General features: G+C 32.6%; 2 protein-coding genes across 4 annotated transcripts; both read right to left on the minus strand.

The window, feature by feature from the left end:
- Positions 1-1544: 1544 nt before the first annotated feature.
- On the minus strand, positions 1545-9487 carry LOC133188822 (putative ankyrin repeat protein RF_0381). 2 transcript variants are annotated; one of them, XM_061324304.1, is made up of 5 exons: positions 9188-9487; positions 4062-4541; positions 3164-3258; positions 2602-2731; positions 1545-2485 (listed from the first exon to the last, which is right to left on the minus strand). In XM_061324304.1, exons 1-5 carry the CDS (start codon positions 9199-9201, stop codon positions 1558-1560), a joined length of 1647 nt encoding a protein of 548 aa, XP_061180288.1. In that variant the 5' UTR covers positions 9202-9487; the 3' UTR covers positions 1545-1557. The 2 variants fall into 2 exon arrangements, with proteins under 2 accessions (XP_061180288.1, XP_061180289.1); XM_061324305.1 differs by lacking the exon at positions 9188-9487 and having other exon boundaries at positions 4062-4555.
- A 5181-nt stretch (positions 9488-14668) lies between these two features.
- On the minus strand, positions 14669-17152 carry LOC133188823 (uncharacterized). 2 transcript variants are annotated; one of them, XM_061324306.1, is made up of 5 exons: positions 17065-17152; positions 16189-16695; positions 16015-16071; positions 15795-15857; positions 14669-15479 (listed from the first exon to the last, which is right to left on the minus strand). In XM_061324306.1, the coding sequence occupies exons 1-5, from the start codon at positions 17113-17115 to the stop codon at positions 15387-15389; spliced, it is 771 nt and encodes a 256-aa protein (XP_061180290.1). In that variant the 5' UTR covers positions 17116-17152; the 3' UTR covers positions 14669-15386. The 2 variants fall into 2 exon arrangements, with proteins under 2 accessions (XP_061180290.1, XP_061180291.1); XM_061324307.1 differs by lacking the exon at positions 16015-16071.
- Positions 17153-17248: the final 96 nt, after the last annotated feature.

The following is a 17248-nucleotide window of genomic DNA, read 5'->3' on the forward strand; positions in this document are numbered from 1 at the left end:
AGATGTTTTAGCAACTTGTCAATTAATGATGTCTTCTTGTCAGATGTTATGTCAATTTGTCAAATTAATGTTGACTTATCGGATAATTATGTCAACTTGTCAGATATTTTGTCAACTTGTCAGATATTTTGTCAACTTGTCCAATAAATGTGTTGACTTGTTGTATATTTATGTCGACTTATCAGATAATTATGACGACTTGTCAGATCCTATTGTTGACTTGTCAGAAAAATACAACATCAACTGGATGGCACAAACTGGGCATGGACACATTTTCATGTTGAATTTTTAAACTTCTGAATAAATGACAAGTCGACAAAAAGATCTGAAAGTCAACATAATTATGTTACAAGCATGAATTCATCATAATTTGGTCGCAATGAAATATGTTTTATTGTTGAATTACTGAAATTCTTGAAGTGGTGTTCTATAATGACAAAATTAAGACTACCATTGAAACATAAATTTTAATAATGATCAACATATTTAACAGTTTAAATATAACATTTAATCTCAACTCCAGAGAAATAAGAACAAGATGCAACAATCAATAAATGCTGATGCAACAAGATTGTGTTGTCAGTGCTTAATCTTGAAAAATAATTGTTTGAAGGAAAAGAATTAAATTCAACCAGTTTTGTACATGTATTACCATGCACCCAAATTTATACCTAAACAAATATATATGCAATAAAATATTTTGTAGGCAAATACCTTACTCAAATGTCTATGTTAAAATGTCATGTAGCAAATGACATGTAATTATTTAAGCTTCCTTTGATACTTTTGGTAATATCATTTATCTTTTCTTTTTATTTCAAGAATTGCAAGGGCCAGAACATCTAAAACACAGAATAATTAAAAAAAAAATTTGTAAGAATAGAGACATGAGCAATCCTAGTTATTATGTTGCTTTTCGTTGATAAAGTGTTGAGGAATTTTCAGGTATTGAAGTTTCATGTAAAATGCGTTTTAAATTTATACATTTTCAATAAAAATATCAGTAAGACAGACACAGTTCAAGAAATAACAATCTAATATTGCACTGCAATTTACACTTGTTCTGTGTAAATACAAGATCATGGATGAATCTCTTCAGTTACTTTATCTAAAATGTCCAGTGTACATTATCTTTATTCTTGCAAAATGAAAGAAAAGAATGGTATCCTGGTGTACGATTTGCATGGCCAGATCTCTGCCATGTGATGCCTTCCCACTGTAACCAATGGGTTGATGGTAGAGTTTATCTTGCCATGTGATGTCACATCCTACCATTGTAACCAATAGGTTGATGATAGGTTATCTTGCCACGTGATGTAACTTCCTGCCACTATAACCAACGAGTTGATGCTGGAGTTCATCTTGCCATATTGTGATGTCACTTCCTACCACTGTAACCAATGGGTTGATGTGGAGGTTATCTTGCCATGTGATGTCACTTCCTGCCACTGTTACCAATGAGTTGATGGTGGAGTTTATCTTGCCATGTGATGTCACTTCCTGCCACTGTAACCATATGCAATGATTTGATGGTGGAGTTTATCTTGCCATGTGATGTCACTTCCTACCATTGTAACCAATCGGTTGATGGTGTAGGTTATCTGTCATGTCAGGGGGATGTGTTATCATGCAGATCTTGCAGAAAGTTCCCTTGTTGGGTTCTTCCTCCCCTGAGCTGGATTCACTATCTTCCTCTGAAGAAGATATCTCAATTGGGAGGCAGCGTTTGTTGGCACAGTAAGATGGGCATTCAAAAGGGCAACATTTCAAGTCCAATTTTTTACGAACATAGTATTTTTCTTTGATGAATTCTTTGTATCTAAGGTAATCTTTCATAGTTTCTGGCAACTGAAGACTGTCTATTTTTTTAATGCCAAATTTACCAAGATAATGAAAGATGCGTCCACGGCACAGTTCCTTAAGAGATTGCACTCGTTGAGATTCTTTTTCTAACCACTCAATTATATCTGGCCTTCTGTATATAGAAACAGGCCACTTTTTTCGCTGTAGCCATTTTTCATTGAGAAATGTTGGTTTTAATGCCACCATGAATTTGAGTACCTTCATCTGATTTTCATTTACAGCCATGAAAAAGTATGATGGTCCTCTCCATTTTGCATCAGGGACCAAACTACAACCATAATGAATCAAAGTAACTGCACATTCCTCAGAATGAATATTAATGGCGTGTTGGAGAGGGGTCTCTTTCCACTTGTACTTTTTGTCTATGCGATAACCATACTCCAGAAGTAATTTCACCATTGCAGGAATCTGCTGCTCCACAGCAACTGTCATGGCAGTCACTCCAGATGGGCTCTTGGAGTTGATCTTGATTCCATTTTCCAGCAAGAGTTCACAGATATCATATCTACGATATGCTACAGCATAATGTAAGGCATTCAGTCCACTTGTTGTTTTGGCATGTAGTTTGCAAAGAGAATTTATAAGCAACTCACAAATTTCTTTGTTGTCCTTTTGAATAGCTCTGAAAAATGAATAATTTTATTTTGTTATTCTAAATATATAAATGCATTTATCATACTTTACTTCCATATAGAAAAATGAGTAATTTCAGAAAAGAAGATCTCCTCAGAGTCTTACTTGATTAGGGGAGTTTCAGCACCAACACCTAGTCCTAGAATCCTGAGATTTATGTCCGCTCCAGCGTGAATCAGAAGCTGGACTATTTTGACAGCATTGGACAAAATGGCTCTGTAAAGGGGAGCACATCCTGTGGGGAAAATCATTAGTATTTTTAAAGAATATGTGTACCAAATAGTAATACATGTACTAACTCTGGTCGAAGGTTGCTGTATAGACATCCAAAATACAGGTATACAATTAGTAATCTGTATTTGAGTGACTTTTAATTTTAAAATACTGGTCTTCTTCAATCAGGTACTTTACATAATTGCTAAAATACATTATATATGTACTTTTGTACAAATACTATATGAAATTGATTAATATGCCTATTGATAACCATTACATGTAATATGTTAAGGTCAGAAATATACCAAATTTTAGTTGCAGCAATTTATGGGTAGGCACTCTTTTAGAACACAAAAGGCTAAATGATGGTGTTTGACTTTAAATTCTACAACATACTGTTCCAAGTATTTACAGCAATTTTATGGGATATAATGATCAGCATATTGCGTACCTGACTCTTTATCAACAAAATTGACTTCACATTTCTGTTTACTGCAGTTCAGTAGCAGATCTGTGATTTCTTCATTGGCCCATCTAGCTGCCCACCTGAAAATTAGTCAAACTGCTTACCAGGGGTGTAACACTACATCAGTACATTGTTGTACTGTGATGCAGAAGGAGTCAATATCGAAGTATCAATGTTTTACAATACTTTCCAAAAGTACAATGATCAGGTTTTGGCCTTATAAGGAGAGTATATGCGTAAACGATATGGTGGAACTCATTAAAAATCCAAAAGAAAAGTAAAATTTCTTTCTCTAGCAATTAAAAAGAAAAATTTCAAATTTTTATTTAGCTTTAATAGTTGGGTTTTAGAAAGTTCAAAAGACTCTTAGAATAAGATAATTTTGGGAAAAAAAAAATGCTGGCATTAAATTTTCCTTCCTTAATATAAAAAAAAAACAGTTATGGAAAAACCACCAAATGTAAAAACTGGATATATCATATATGATATATTGTGATATTTTTTTGAAATATGATACTTTTTTCCTCAGGATACACAGCTGTACTGTTCACTATTTCAAAATAAATCTATTTGCAACAGTGTAAGAAGTAATTTAAGGCAATGTATGAATTTAGACATTCACAGACATAGATATTCAGAATGAATTTTTTTCTTTTTACAGATTAAAAATGTACACAAAGGATGCAGCAATAAAGGAATTAAAGATTCAAGATAAAAAAAAAAAAAGAATTACATCAAGCTACTGATCAGAATGTGGAGAATTCTGTCATTGCAACTGCATATGATATGCCAATTAAAGTATTTTCAAAATTACATACAGAAAACGGAAACATTTTATTCAGTGTTAATGAATTGTATGATTTGTAATGATTAGAACAATTACCAGATGGGTCTTCTTCCTTTGATGTTTTCATCATTAACATTGGCAGGTTTTGGCTTTGCTTTCAGTAGTAACTTTACAAGCTCTACATCGTTGAGTTCTGTAGCAATAAGTAACGGAGTCGGAAGTAAATGATTGTCAGTATCACGAGAGTTTACGTCCACTTTTCCCTCTTTAAGCATCTTCTTAATCTTACTATATTGACGTTCTATCATTAGGTCAAAGAAGTCTCTAGTGTTTGGATGAATGTCAGGTTTCTCTTTTAGAAGCCTCTGGAGTTGGTCATTTGGTGGAGAGTTGATCACCATGTCTGTCTGTGAAATTAGGTTCTGCCTCTCAGGTACGTGGGGACGAGGCACTGCCAGAGGATCCTTGTTAAAGGCCACTTTAGTGGGGCCATTTTGGGGTTTACCTTTCCCCATCCTTAACTGGCCTCTGTTATTTGCAGTAGCAGACTTAGCCCTGCCTCGGCTGCTTTTTGGCCTGAAATTAAACATTCAGTTTTGTATAAAAGAAGGATGCTGAATTTACGTATTTGGCAAATTAAATGAAGACTGCCAGGTGAAGCTCTTTTTGACTGATAATGTTCTAATGAGCATGCATGCACACTTATGAATGATTTTTCATTGACCAATTACACATAAATCCAACAAAAATACGTGTGAAAAAAATGAATACCAGGCAATAAATTCATTTGGTCTGTAAATCATATATTTAGGGCAAAATTTAAGTAAGAAAATACATGAACCTGCAAAATATCTCCAATAACTGTAACCCCAAAGATTATACATTGTATTAAAAAAATTAAACTTCAAGTCAGACCATGCAAATTCTGGCAACAGTATTTAAACAGATTATTTATCAAGGGCATGAAGTCATCATTGAATTGATCTGACTAATTTTTATAAAATTCTCTCAATTTTATGTTCCCACAAATCATTTTACCTTTTAAACACAGTTTGATTTCTTTGAAAGCTCAAGTTCATGTATGTACAATACCACCAACCACCATTATGAATTTTATAATTTATCACCTATTCATTACAATATTGATTTTAAAAGTAAGCTTTATCCCAATTCATCCAAAAATCTTAACTAAAACATGCAGACTTAAGTGTTATGCCTTTTTTATTCACAAAATTGCCTCCATTGTGCGAATTACAAGCCATGAATTCTATCGCCCTTAGTAAAATTGAGTCAGACATTCATTGACAACAAAAATCGAAGGAGATTTACGAATGTGTACATATGATCCCTCACCATTTAATTAAAAGATTCCGAGATTAACTATCTTCCTTACTCTATTACAATGCTTTCAGCACAAACAGTTAAATACTAATATTTCAATAAGTAAATGTATGAGAGAACTTTTATATCTATAGAAATTACAAACATTGAAGAATAAGATGGATGCATGATCATCATATCCAGTGAAGTTTCTGCATCCATAATGCAATAATAAGAATCGAATGTTTGAATAAATGTTATCCTTTTTTTTTTAATTTGTTCAAATTAACATGACGTATAAGATTAAAACATACCGCTTCTCAATCATATCTGCCGAAGTCAAAAATCTCTAACAAAGTTCCTCTTCAGCCACTAGCATTCTAAATTCCCAATGAACTATCTAAATATATATATATGGTGCACTGATCACCTTAGGTGATAGTGGGACAAATTTCATCAGATCCTGCACACTCAGAATGCATAGAGCCTCACCTTGGGAAAAAATTTAAAAAGTCAGAAAGCACCTTAGAGATTACTGAACAATTCCTATGAGTTTGTATCAACACAAAAAAATCTCCCCCAGGTACTTTCACCACTCAACTGTTTCCTTGTAACTTGTCCAATTTCATTGATTATAAGATCTACTTTCAGTAACTTCAAAACTTCAAAGTTCCAAATGACTGCCAAAAGCAGGAGTTTATTCTTTTCCTGTCAGACTTAAACCCCCCTTTGACATTCTTTTAAAGGTATAGTCTCAGTTTCAAACTGCACAGGTAAGTGCCAGTGCTGGGAATTGAAGGTGCACACTGTCAATCTATCCCTTAGAAGTGATATGAATTGGGCCCCCAATGGTCATTTGAAATATCCGTTACCACATTCTTCAAATAAAATTGACTGGCTGGCACTAAAATTCGATATCTGCTTAAGCCTTTAAAAACAGAAGAGAAAATATTGATAGGGGTCAAAATAGCTGTAAAATAAATCTTGACAAAATATCATTTTCGTATGTTTCAGGTATTATGTAAACAAACTTGTATGTCTTTCGTCTATCTATCAAGAGCAATTATATTTGTTTTATACCTGTAAAGAATCGCTAAATTCTCCCAAAGAAAAAGTTTGAGGTAATATTCATTGTTATACTATGTATTGATCATGAGCACTTGATGAATGGTCAATATTTAAACAACATTTCTGAAATAGAAATGACAAACAAGATGATTTTGATTGTAAAGGGGTGGGTGATCAATTATTCACATCCGTGAAAATTATTGATCATTTAAGATAGATTTTATGAATTTATGTAAGTAACAAAACTAATCTATCAGAAATAAAACTTCCTGTGGATAATTGCTTTTCCTCATGTTAACATGTTGCAGAATTAGGCAATGAATGCTTATTATCAAGTTATTGACTTGCAAAAAAACACAAATATAAAAAAAACAAACCTTTTATTTTGCTATTGCAATCATAGATTTTGGTTGGAACAAATCCCCTTTTTTGAACAAAAAAGATTGCATTGGGTTATATACTAGAAGGAATAAACTTGGAAAGAGATAACGGAAGATCAAGTCTTCCTATTAATTAAGACATAAAGATGGTACCCTTTTCTTTAATCAAGAATTCAGAAAGAGCACATAAAGTGAAGAAGAGTCAAATGTCATTTTTTTTTTAAAAAAAAAAAGATTTTTTTTTTAAAGAGAAATAAGTGAATACAATAGTCAAAAGAGAAATGAAGTTTTGCATAAAATCAAAAGAATGTACACCTAGCTACTTGTAGATAATAAACAGAATATTTTCATTGTTTTGCACATTGAACGATACAATGCTCTTGAAAAACAGTGAAACAATTACGGTTGTGAACTCTCCTCTTTTTGTACCTGGTAATTTTTTTTTTAATTTCTTACATGAGATTTAATAAGAAAAAAAATTTTCACTAATAAGGCTTAAAATTACTGGTGGAGGCCATGCTGACATGTTTCTCAAAGAAAACAATAATGAGAAATTGACTTTTAAATCAGTAGGATTAGATTTAATCCAGTGGCTTATAGTCAAATCATTTCTTTAACATGTTTACAGTAAAACCCGGTTATAGTGAAGGCCTAATTACTTTCCTATATCAGTAATTCTTTATAATATCTGTATTACGAATTTGTTCAAGTATATTTATAGGGAATTTACATGCACGATTTCCCTTCAAGTATAACCAAATATGTTCAAGCAGGGAAGTATTATATGCAAAACTTGCATGAATTAAATTTCAATAAAAAATACCTGCAAAAAATAATAAAATTTTGTGATCGTAAAAGATTTGTTATAAAAGTGGTTTATTTTGTTATTTTACCTCTACAGGACACAAAATCAATTCACTATATCCTTAAATTTGTTTTATTTGAGTTCATTATAACCATAACATTTGAAGGAATTAAATTGTTAAGAATTTTGTTGGGGATTGAAAAAAAATTTATTTCCATAAATTTGATATATCCATGTTGAAACTTTGTACTATTAACAAGTTATACTGTATACTAGTACATACAGGATCTGTTGTACTCAACACGTATATTTACAATCAGTAGAATACTGATCATAATTACTATTTTAAGAGTATATAGAAATAGATCAATATATCTAAACTTAATATGTTTACTCAAAAGGAAAACTTTTAATTTGCATTCTTTAGAGACTTCACAGTGTCAGTGAGACAACATTACTGGTGCTTTATTTACTAATAGCAGTGAAACAATTATCTCTCAAAGACATATTCTAAATGATAGACAACTGATATGTACCAGTAATAACTGGAATGGACTCAAAATTTTATTTATTTTTCATTTTGAGTTCAGAAAGGAGTATTGAAATATTATTTTAAAAAGACATTATAGGTCACTACCTGTGATTAAGGAATATTTTTTCAAATTTTCACAAATTAATTATCATAAAGTTGATTTTTTGAATACTGATACATGTATGCAATGCAAGCAAGCACATATTGATGTATATGCTCATGTCTGTCTGTTTTCCATCTGACATTAAAATGTGGAAATAAATTCTTTTTCAAGGCTATACATAATTAGCATCCCGCCATCTTAACTTTTTAAGAAAAGAATACAAAGTCATGGCAATTAAAATTCTTCCATTCCTAAAAGATACTTATCTCTCTAAACTCTGCTTAGTTTAATTTTCTACAGTGAAGAATCTATGAATTAAATATATACTCTCATATTGACATTCTCCATTTAGAAGAAACAGGTTGAAATATAAGCCTCAGAAAAATTTAGTTTTGTTTGTCAATCTTATTAAATTTTAAGCCGATCATGGGTAACCATAAAATCTACATTTAAGACAAGATTACTGTGACAAGATTTGGTTAAGAAACAAAAACACGTTATTGCGTTTCAATGAAAACTGGACAATGGAATTAAATTACATGCTTTTTGACTTCAAGGTTGCTATTGCTATGTCAAGGGTTTATTTTTTTTCCCTAACGTAATGTCCAAGAAAGGACTACAAGTGTCTGTTATATGAAAATGATGAAGGGTCAAAAGTCAACAAAATTTTAAAAAGGACAAATAAAAATGTTTGTTCTGAGTAACTTGAGTTGTGCTAATTTTTATGATAGTTCTTTGATCGACAATATAAAGGTGTAAAATTTGTAAAAAGTTTCAGTCAAGAAAATTACAGAAATTTCATATAAATAAATAATGTTCAAGCAGACCTTTTTTTAACTATAAAAGAAGTTAATTTAATTATAAACTTTTGATGCAAAGCTCGATTGGACATACAAATTCATTTTTTACTTTATTAAGTTCATAGAAACAACTTCTTTGAACAACCTTATCTAGACATGAAACAGAACTTTAGTAACAGATTATCATAGTTATTCTTTTGAAATGAAAACAAACCTTTTTACTTCCATCTGAATAATGGTATCTAATTATGTAAAATTTTCCACGACCCTCTTTGAAGTATTCCGTTGGTTTTCCATGTTGCAAGATAGAACTGCTGTCACAGCACTGTTATATAAACACTGTATCATCTGCAGAATGAGATCTTTGTCCAATCATTAGTTTAGAAAGGAGACAACCTCTCTAAAACAAACTTGTGACCCATGATAGAGTTGACAGTCTTTGAATTAAATCACCTTCTCTCTGCATTTCTATTGTCTTTTTGAAGCTTTAACACACTGGTTAAGAATTTGCCTGTCTTTGTGTATGGAAAGTTGATCCTATCTCCATTGTGACAATAGATATGTTGCAACAACATATTTTTAAAAGTCCCCATTCAATGATCGGCTCTCAGGAGTACATGGGCAAAATCAATCATCGGGAAAAGCCATTTCTCTGCAAGGACATGAAAATATGTAAAGGGAGAATTTCTTGCTCTAGTCAGCCATATCTGAATCAATTCACCTGATCAGCCCAATTTACATTTGCTTTCAAGTTGCTTTTTAAAGTAGGTAATTAAATGCTAGGACTTTTTGTTGCCTGATAAATGAATAGTGCAATGTACTCTACAGAAATGTATGTGATAATTAACTTGGAGTGAACATTATGAATTAATATACATCTTGATTAGTTTGATCAATGTCAGAATGCAAGTGGGGGAGATTTTTCAAGTAAATGTTAATTTCATTTTTTTTGTACTCTTTGTGAATATAAAGTATATATTAAGAGTCTAAAAATTAAATATTTAAGCTTAGAATGAAACAGCAATAAACTGAAAAAGAGAATAGGTTCTTAAAGAAAAAGGAAAAATACCATATTCACCCTACTTAGCACCCAAGATATTTGAAAATTGGTTAAAAGAAGAGGCTTATTAGATTAGTCTAGTAAATTATAACTTGACTGAAATGGTTAGATTTACACTAAACACATCAAAGTACATGTTTAGACTGGTATATGGTCAATAATAGGGGTGGGTATCGGCAAAAATTTCGTATCGTGATATATCACGATTTTTTCCCAAAAATATCACGATAAATCGTGATATTTTTACACAGAATTTTTACTATTATTTCAAATGAATTTCCGTAATATTTCTTTAAAATATGCTATAAAACACACCTTTACTTTTTAAATTTTTATTTATTTAATATAAAGCATGTTTGGATGCAGTTCTTTAATTGTTTTCAATTTTTTTTTACACTTCCAGTAATTGCCATTTAACAGTTTCAACAAATAAACGAATAATTTCCGGAATTTATAGTTATGTACCAAATACCGGTATTTTAGTATACGTATCACGATACGTATCACGCAATAAAAAATCGCGATATACCGGTATACCAATAAAATCGCACATCCCTAGTCAATAATTCCATTAAATGAAAAACTGCGTAAATTATACAACTCATGTCAATTAGCAGATGAAGTCCATTTTATTTTAGATTGTAAAACACTGAGTAGCACTGAGAAGAACCTTTCAGTTTACATCAGAATTTTGAGAATTTTTAAGGACAAATATGGTTATCTGGCAAAAATCTTCTGTTTTTTTCAATTTTGGAAATAAATGCTGTAATGGTGAATTTCATATTTTTCAACTCTGACATCCAAACTAGCAGGATGCACTAAAGCTAAAGTATAAATTGTTGTAGATCATTAATGTTAGTAAAAACAGGGATTTTGGTATCTGGAACCTCGATCTGTCAAAACTTGGGTGAACACCCACTGGTCTTGAATACATGAGTTAGCATCTCAAGATTGATATCTCACACCTGAGGATATATTTCAGTTTTTGACAGTCCAACCATGTTCAAGATATTGAGAGTTGACTGTATTTCAATGAGGTGCATCTCAGTGCCATTTTGTTTTCTCGGTTTTTACAACGGACAATTAGGTTGAACAAGAACTGAAAATTTAATGCTTTTCCCTCCCTATGGTTACTTGTCTGTCTATTCAAATTGCTTACTAGAGTTCGACAATTATATAAAATTATACACATATCAGAGATTTATCAGATATTAAAATTGGAATGTATTGAACTATTCTTCAAAATCTGTCAAATTATCATTATAGTTTCAAATCTTCTTTGGTCTTTGAATTTAAAATTGTGCCATATTTATTTGGATGCTCTTAATATTAGTAATGGCAGGCAATTTGTCAGTTTTTATATTATCAATATTCTAAAAAATTGAAATGTTCAATGCATAAAGTAGTTATATAGAAAAGTCTAATTGGAGAAAAATAACTCCCTTATTATTATGACGTATGAAACACCTACTCAAGCATTTACTCACATTATTTACGATAATTGCCCATTAATTTTACTTGGTCTTTAATTTCCTAAGTCATGTCAAACAACTGATAACATAAAGATCTTTAATTCTATCAGCTAATAGCAGGCCTTTCAGAAAAATAATCCAAGATTTTTTTTCATTGAAATTGAATAACTGTATACCTTAAAGTCTCAGCTAAAATCTTTGATTGATCTTGGATTTGTTTAATGTCAAATTACACATTTCTTTCTTTTTTCAAACATTCTTTGTGATAAAAATTATTTTTGTTCTTATATAGCTTATCAATATCACAGCTAACCAACAGTGATCGACAGATCAATATTGAGAAAATGGAAGAGATGCCACCTTATCGCTGCCATTCCAAATAGAATGTGACCTTGTCAACAGCACAATGATGGTTTCCAACTGCTCTGAAGTACAACCACCCTTAAGCTCTCAGGTGTTGTTCTATAAGTACTTATAATCTTCTAGGCTACACATGTCCGGAAGAAATATTAGCCCTCTAATATCACTAAACTGTTTTACATTTACTGCAACAAAACAGAATGAATCAAGTACATGGTGAATAAATATTAGTACATTGTAATTTATGTCTTCTACATTTCTGACAGTATCAAACAGATCCACTTCATACCTACCTGGATTTGAACAACAAGTGAAAAAATTATTAGTCATATTTTTCATCAATGACAATTTTCAAATAAGCTTCTTTCCAGATAAGATTATGGTACCATCAATAAATGAACATATATTTGTGCTTAAGAGGTGTTAACACTGTGGAGCGTGGGTAAAACTAAAGTTAAAAAAAAAAGTTTGATTGTAATGATTTATCAATTATCTTGATCTAATATAGTCCAGCATTATTGTTAACTTATAACTGAAATAATAAAAGAATTTAATAAACATTATCAACAGAGATTGTTTAGCCAGATTATTCATATAAATGATAGAGGTCTATTCTCTGTAATGTGACAGGGACCCCAGCTTATCTATATATGGCTCTGGGGATCAGATTGAATTGGTTCACCGTAGCAATGAGGTCCAGCCTTATCTATATGCCACCTGGAGACTGCCAGCTTTAATCAGATTGAGGGATTGTTTGAAGTGTTTTTAATGGCGTAAGATCAGTATCAATGATCAGTTAAAAATACATGTGTAAGGCAAGGTTCTCCTGTTACAAAAAGTGGGTAGCATGCTTCCAGAAATATCCAAATTTTCCAAGGAGGGGTAGATTTGATGGAGGAATTAAAACTTGTTAATTCTTAAAAAATTATTGAGAGAACTGGAAAATGCCTAGAAATGTACAATTTTTAGAATAACAAAAGTGCGGATTTTTAGATTTGAAACCATTCCAGTTCTACGGATGAAGAACGTTGTTTTTGCAATGGCTAACTATTGTAGTGAAACTTTGTCTCGACCATTAATTCGGAATTTTTGGCTGGAATGAATTCTTTAATGCTGTATGTTATTACTCAAGACTTGAAATGTATCATGGTTACATCTCACAGCTTAAACTTAGCCAATGAATTAAAGTCAAGCTGTCAAAGAAACGTCAGTTTCAAGAATTTTCATATTCAGATGTATGAAGAAATCATATTGTAATGCAATTCAGAGACCATATTGCGTACTTATCCCTGTTCATAAGAATAAAACTTAACAAATATGAAAACCATACTTAATAGCTTATTTTACACCAAGTTCCCAGTAAAACTGGCCGTGATTCACATTGAATTTTCATATTCAGATGTATGAAGAAATCATATTATTGTAATGCAATTCAGAGACCATACTGCGTACTTATCCCTGTTCATAAGAATAAAACTTAACAAATATAAAAACCATACTTAATAGCTTATTTTACACCAAGTTCCCAGTAAAACTGGCCGTGATTCACATTGAATTATCTGATCCCAGAAATTGGAGCCTATAGGTTTTCTCCCTCTTCCTGCATTTGTCTTCATAGGAACCCCCCCCCCTCCCCCCCTTCATATAGACCGATTCGAAATTTTTGTCATAAATTATCTGCCAGTGTCATATTTGTGATATAATCCATACCATCAATTCGAAAATTTTTCTAAAACCAACATTTTATGAAAATTTCTACCCACTAGCTAATCCTGTAGATTTTTCTATCTAATTAGAGAGTGTGTAGAAATTTTTATGAAATGTTTGTTTTAGGTATAAATCTTTCGAATTGATGGTATGGATTATATCACAAATATGATAACTTATAACTTATGACAAAAAAGTCGAAACAGCCCGGGGTCTATATCGGGGGGGGGGGGGGGGTCCTGTCCTCAAGCACCTATGTAAGCGCCTTAGAATTATAACCAAACACTTGTCAATGACGGACCAACCTATACATTGGGAAATATTGTAACTTGTTTTACTTTGCAAAATCCTTCACACAAAAAGACATGCAGACTACAAATCTAAATAAATTCAGATCTTCCATTTTCTCCCCGGTTTTCCGTATGTCGCGTGGAAAATTGGGGAGCGGATGCAAGATCTAATTTTAATTAGATTGGCAGACTACACATCTATTGAAACAAATAAAAGTATCTATCATAAGGTTGTTAGTATTTTATACTGCCAACAAATCAAAGCATTCAGGCTTCTTTAAGTTCATCTTATGCAAATTTGTGCCCTATCGTGGTTATAAAGATTTAAATAAAACTGGGTTTGGGCCCACACACCCCTTTCCAGAACACTGCTGGTGACGATCGTGTGGCATATCTTGTAGACATTTTGATCATTAGAGGAGCAAGCACATTTTTTTAATATATCTATACACATCTTTGCTAGTCAAGGGTTTTCTGTCGCTCATTTATGGGAAGCAGAGCGGACTGAAAACCCCGCGGGCCCTGCCTAGCGAAGATCTGTACATTTCACTCAAAGTACGAGCAATGGAAGTTAATATTGCTTATCATAAGCAACACTCAGAAGTTTGTTGTTCTAGGTAAATTACAAATGTATTTCTATAGACCCCTCATTGAAGCTTGTTCCAATATCATTGTAACACGATAAAACCAAAGGTAAATCGTAAGACTTTGGAAAATGTCCTGTGTCATTCTATAACACAAATTAAGTACATGTAGTTAATTTGAAAAGTACAAAGGACGATTTAAAAAAAAAACTACAAAATAGTTATGTCAATATCTAATTTATTATGTCAATCAAATATTTACAAGTAATTACAACATGCAGATGCAAGAGGTACCTTGGCCTAAACGAACGTATCAAAAAATTTCATGTTTATGCTTTTGCAAATAAAGAAAAGAATTACCCCAGTGAGATGCAGTTACTATGCTAAAAAAAAAAAGAACGCGACTTTCTTTCATAGATACAAATACTGCTCAAACATCTGGAAAAAAAAAGACCTTTTTTGAATAGAGCTCATAAACTGGCAGTGAGCCATTTCATTTTCAGACTCTAGATTAAATTACTCGTGTGTGGGCGATTTCATGACGCCACTCTTTGGCCAGAAAGAGATTTTTGTCCATTTTTTTTAGTTCCTAATTCAGCTCTCGGTCTTATACAAAGAATGTTGTATCTTTTCCTCTGTATGACTGACATTGTTTTCTGCAACGGGTCTTAAAGAAACTTGTCTTCAATTAGTTATTCAAAACAAAGTAATCGCCAAGGTTTCGTGTATAAGAACGTGGTCAGGCATGCAAGATGAATAAAAATGACACGAATGGACTCTCGTACCTCATGCTTAAAACCTTACAAAATTGGTAATACATGCATGATCTGATTTAAGAATTAAAAAAAAAGCAGTGGAATACTCATAATAGTCATATTAATGACTCAGCTGAGCCAAAATTGTCTGACACTGGTCTCTGAACACTCGAGGAATCTCCTCACTAGAAACTGAACTTGCTGTAGTTTGGCTCTAGGTATTCTAGCGGATTCCACTTGCGCTCATGGCTAAATTTCACTCGCTCTGACCATTCCAGCTAAAAAGAAAATAAATGATTTTTTTTTTCAAAGTGAGTTTAAATATACAAGGATCGGTTTATATTGCTCTTCCACACAGTCAGAGAAATTAGGTATTATTTTTTTTTATAAATTTATTTCTGGACTTTAAGGTGAACATCTTGGTTTCCGAAGATTATTGTGTCATATTGTAATTTTTGAATTAACTGAGTGGTAGTAAATACAAAAATTACAATATGACAACAAGTTGTCATATTGTAATTTTTGTATTTACTACCACCCGATAAATTCAAAAATTACAATATGACAATTGCATGATAAAGAAAACCACTTACCAAGTGAGAGGGGAATTTCAGTTGATGAACCTCTCTGCGATCAACATCCATGGTCGCATAATACTGAAAAAAACAGCATATTCATTTTGGTGAGAATCTTTATTAGATTTTTAAAATGACAACTTGTGAAATATTGCTAGCCTGCATATTGCTGTTAAAATATTTCTGTGAGGTCGCTTTTACTACTAATGAAAAAACAGTTTGTCTGCACGAGTCTTACCCAGTTCTCAATCCTTTCCTTCATTTTATCAGGAAAAGACTTGGACGTGAACTGTTGCTAATAAAGACGAGAAGAGAGGGGATAGAAAACAGATTTGTATACATATAATACAAACGCAAAGAGAGAAAGAGAGAAGGAAAGAGAGGGATGGAGAGAAAAGAGAGAGAGACTTACTGAACAGTTGGTGTTGTCACCGTGCTGACGAAGATGGTCAGTATTGTGTTCCACAGTGCAGAACATTTGTCCGTCTGAATTAGGAGGCTGTTGAACCATAGATAGGTACACATGGTTTTGAAGGCCCACAAGATACATGGAAGAGCCATCCATTACTACATTGAAAGGCTGATCCTTGGGAGACAGTTCTGTTAGAGTATAAATACTGCTCAAGTCATTCAATTCTCCAAGAAAGTCAGTGGTTGAAAGAGTGTCTATAAAAAGCGTGTTAGCAGCAGATGGTTCCGACCCAGGAACTTCACTGACAGTCCCTGCATCACATACTTTCTGGAGATTTGCAAAGTCCTCAGTAACCATTTTGTCTGCAGTCTCACTGTCGCAGTGAATTGTGTTTTTTGTAGACGCACACTGTTCATTTTGAGGACTGACCTGAGACGAGGCGATGGGCTGATGAGGACGATGTTTCCTCCTGCCCTTCTTTCCTCGTCTAATTTTTCTTCTTTTTGCCTACAATATACAGCATATTTTTATTTGGAGGCATTAAATAATACCTCAAATGTCCGAAAGCTCTTTTGTCTCAACCAAAATAATTCCAGCAGTGAAATATCGCTACATATAAACAGGACCTACGATTTACAAGAGGATGCGGTGGTGTTTCAATATAAATTAACTTACTGTGTTGACTACTACTTAACTGCACATATTCGGAAAGGGAAAGGTGTTATATTTTACAAGGGAAATGATGAAATGTTAGTTAAGCAAGAATTTTTTGCAGGGTCGACCCACTGGTTGTCTTGTATAGAATTAATTTCTGTGATTAACTTCATATTTCGAGAATGATTAAATCAAAATAGTATTTATGTAGGTAACTGATACCATTGCATCCCGCTCTGTACAAGAGTCCTCCAATGAAAGTCGTCGTTTCATTGTCAACTTTTAGTTTTATCGCAGAGATTATTTTGCACGTCCGTTCACTATTGAATGGCACCGTAACTATGAGCTGTTGCCACAACGCAACAGCCTCATCCTGCATCCCCCATAGCAACGCGCATTTTTCATC

This window comes from Saccostrea echinata, unplaced genomic scaffold (assembly GCF_033153115.1).
Source record: "Saccostrea echinata isolate AGI-Se365-2 ecotype Australia unplaced genomic scaffold, CSIRO_AGI_Sech_v1 ptg000016l, whole genome shotgun sequence".
Taxonomy (NCBI): Eukaryota; Metazoa; Mollusca; class Bivalvia; order Ostreida; family Ostreidae; genus Saccostrea; species Saccostrea echinata.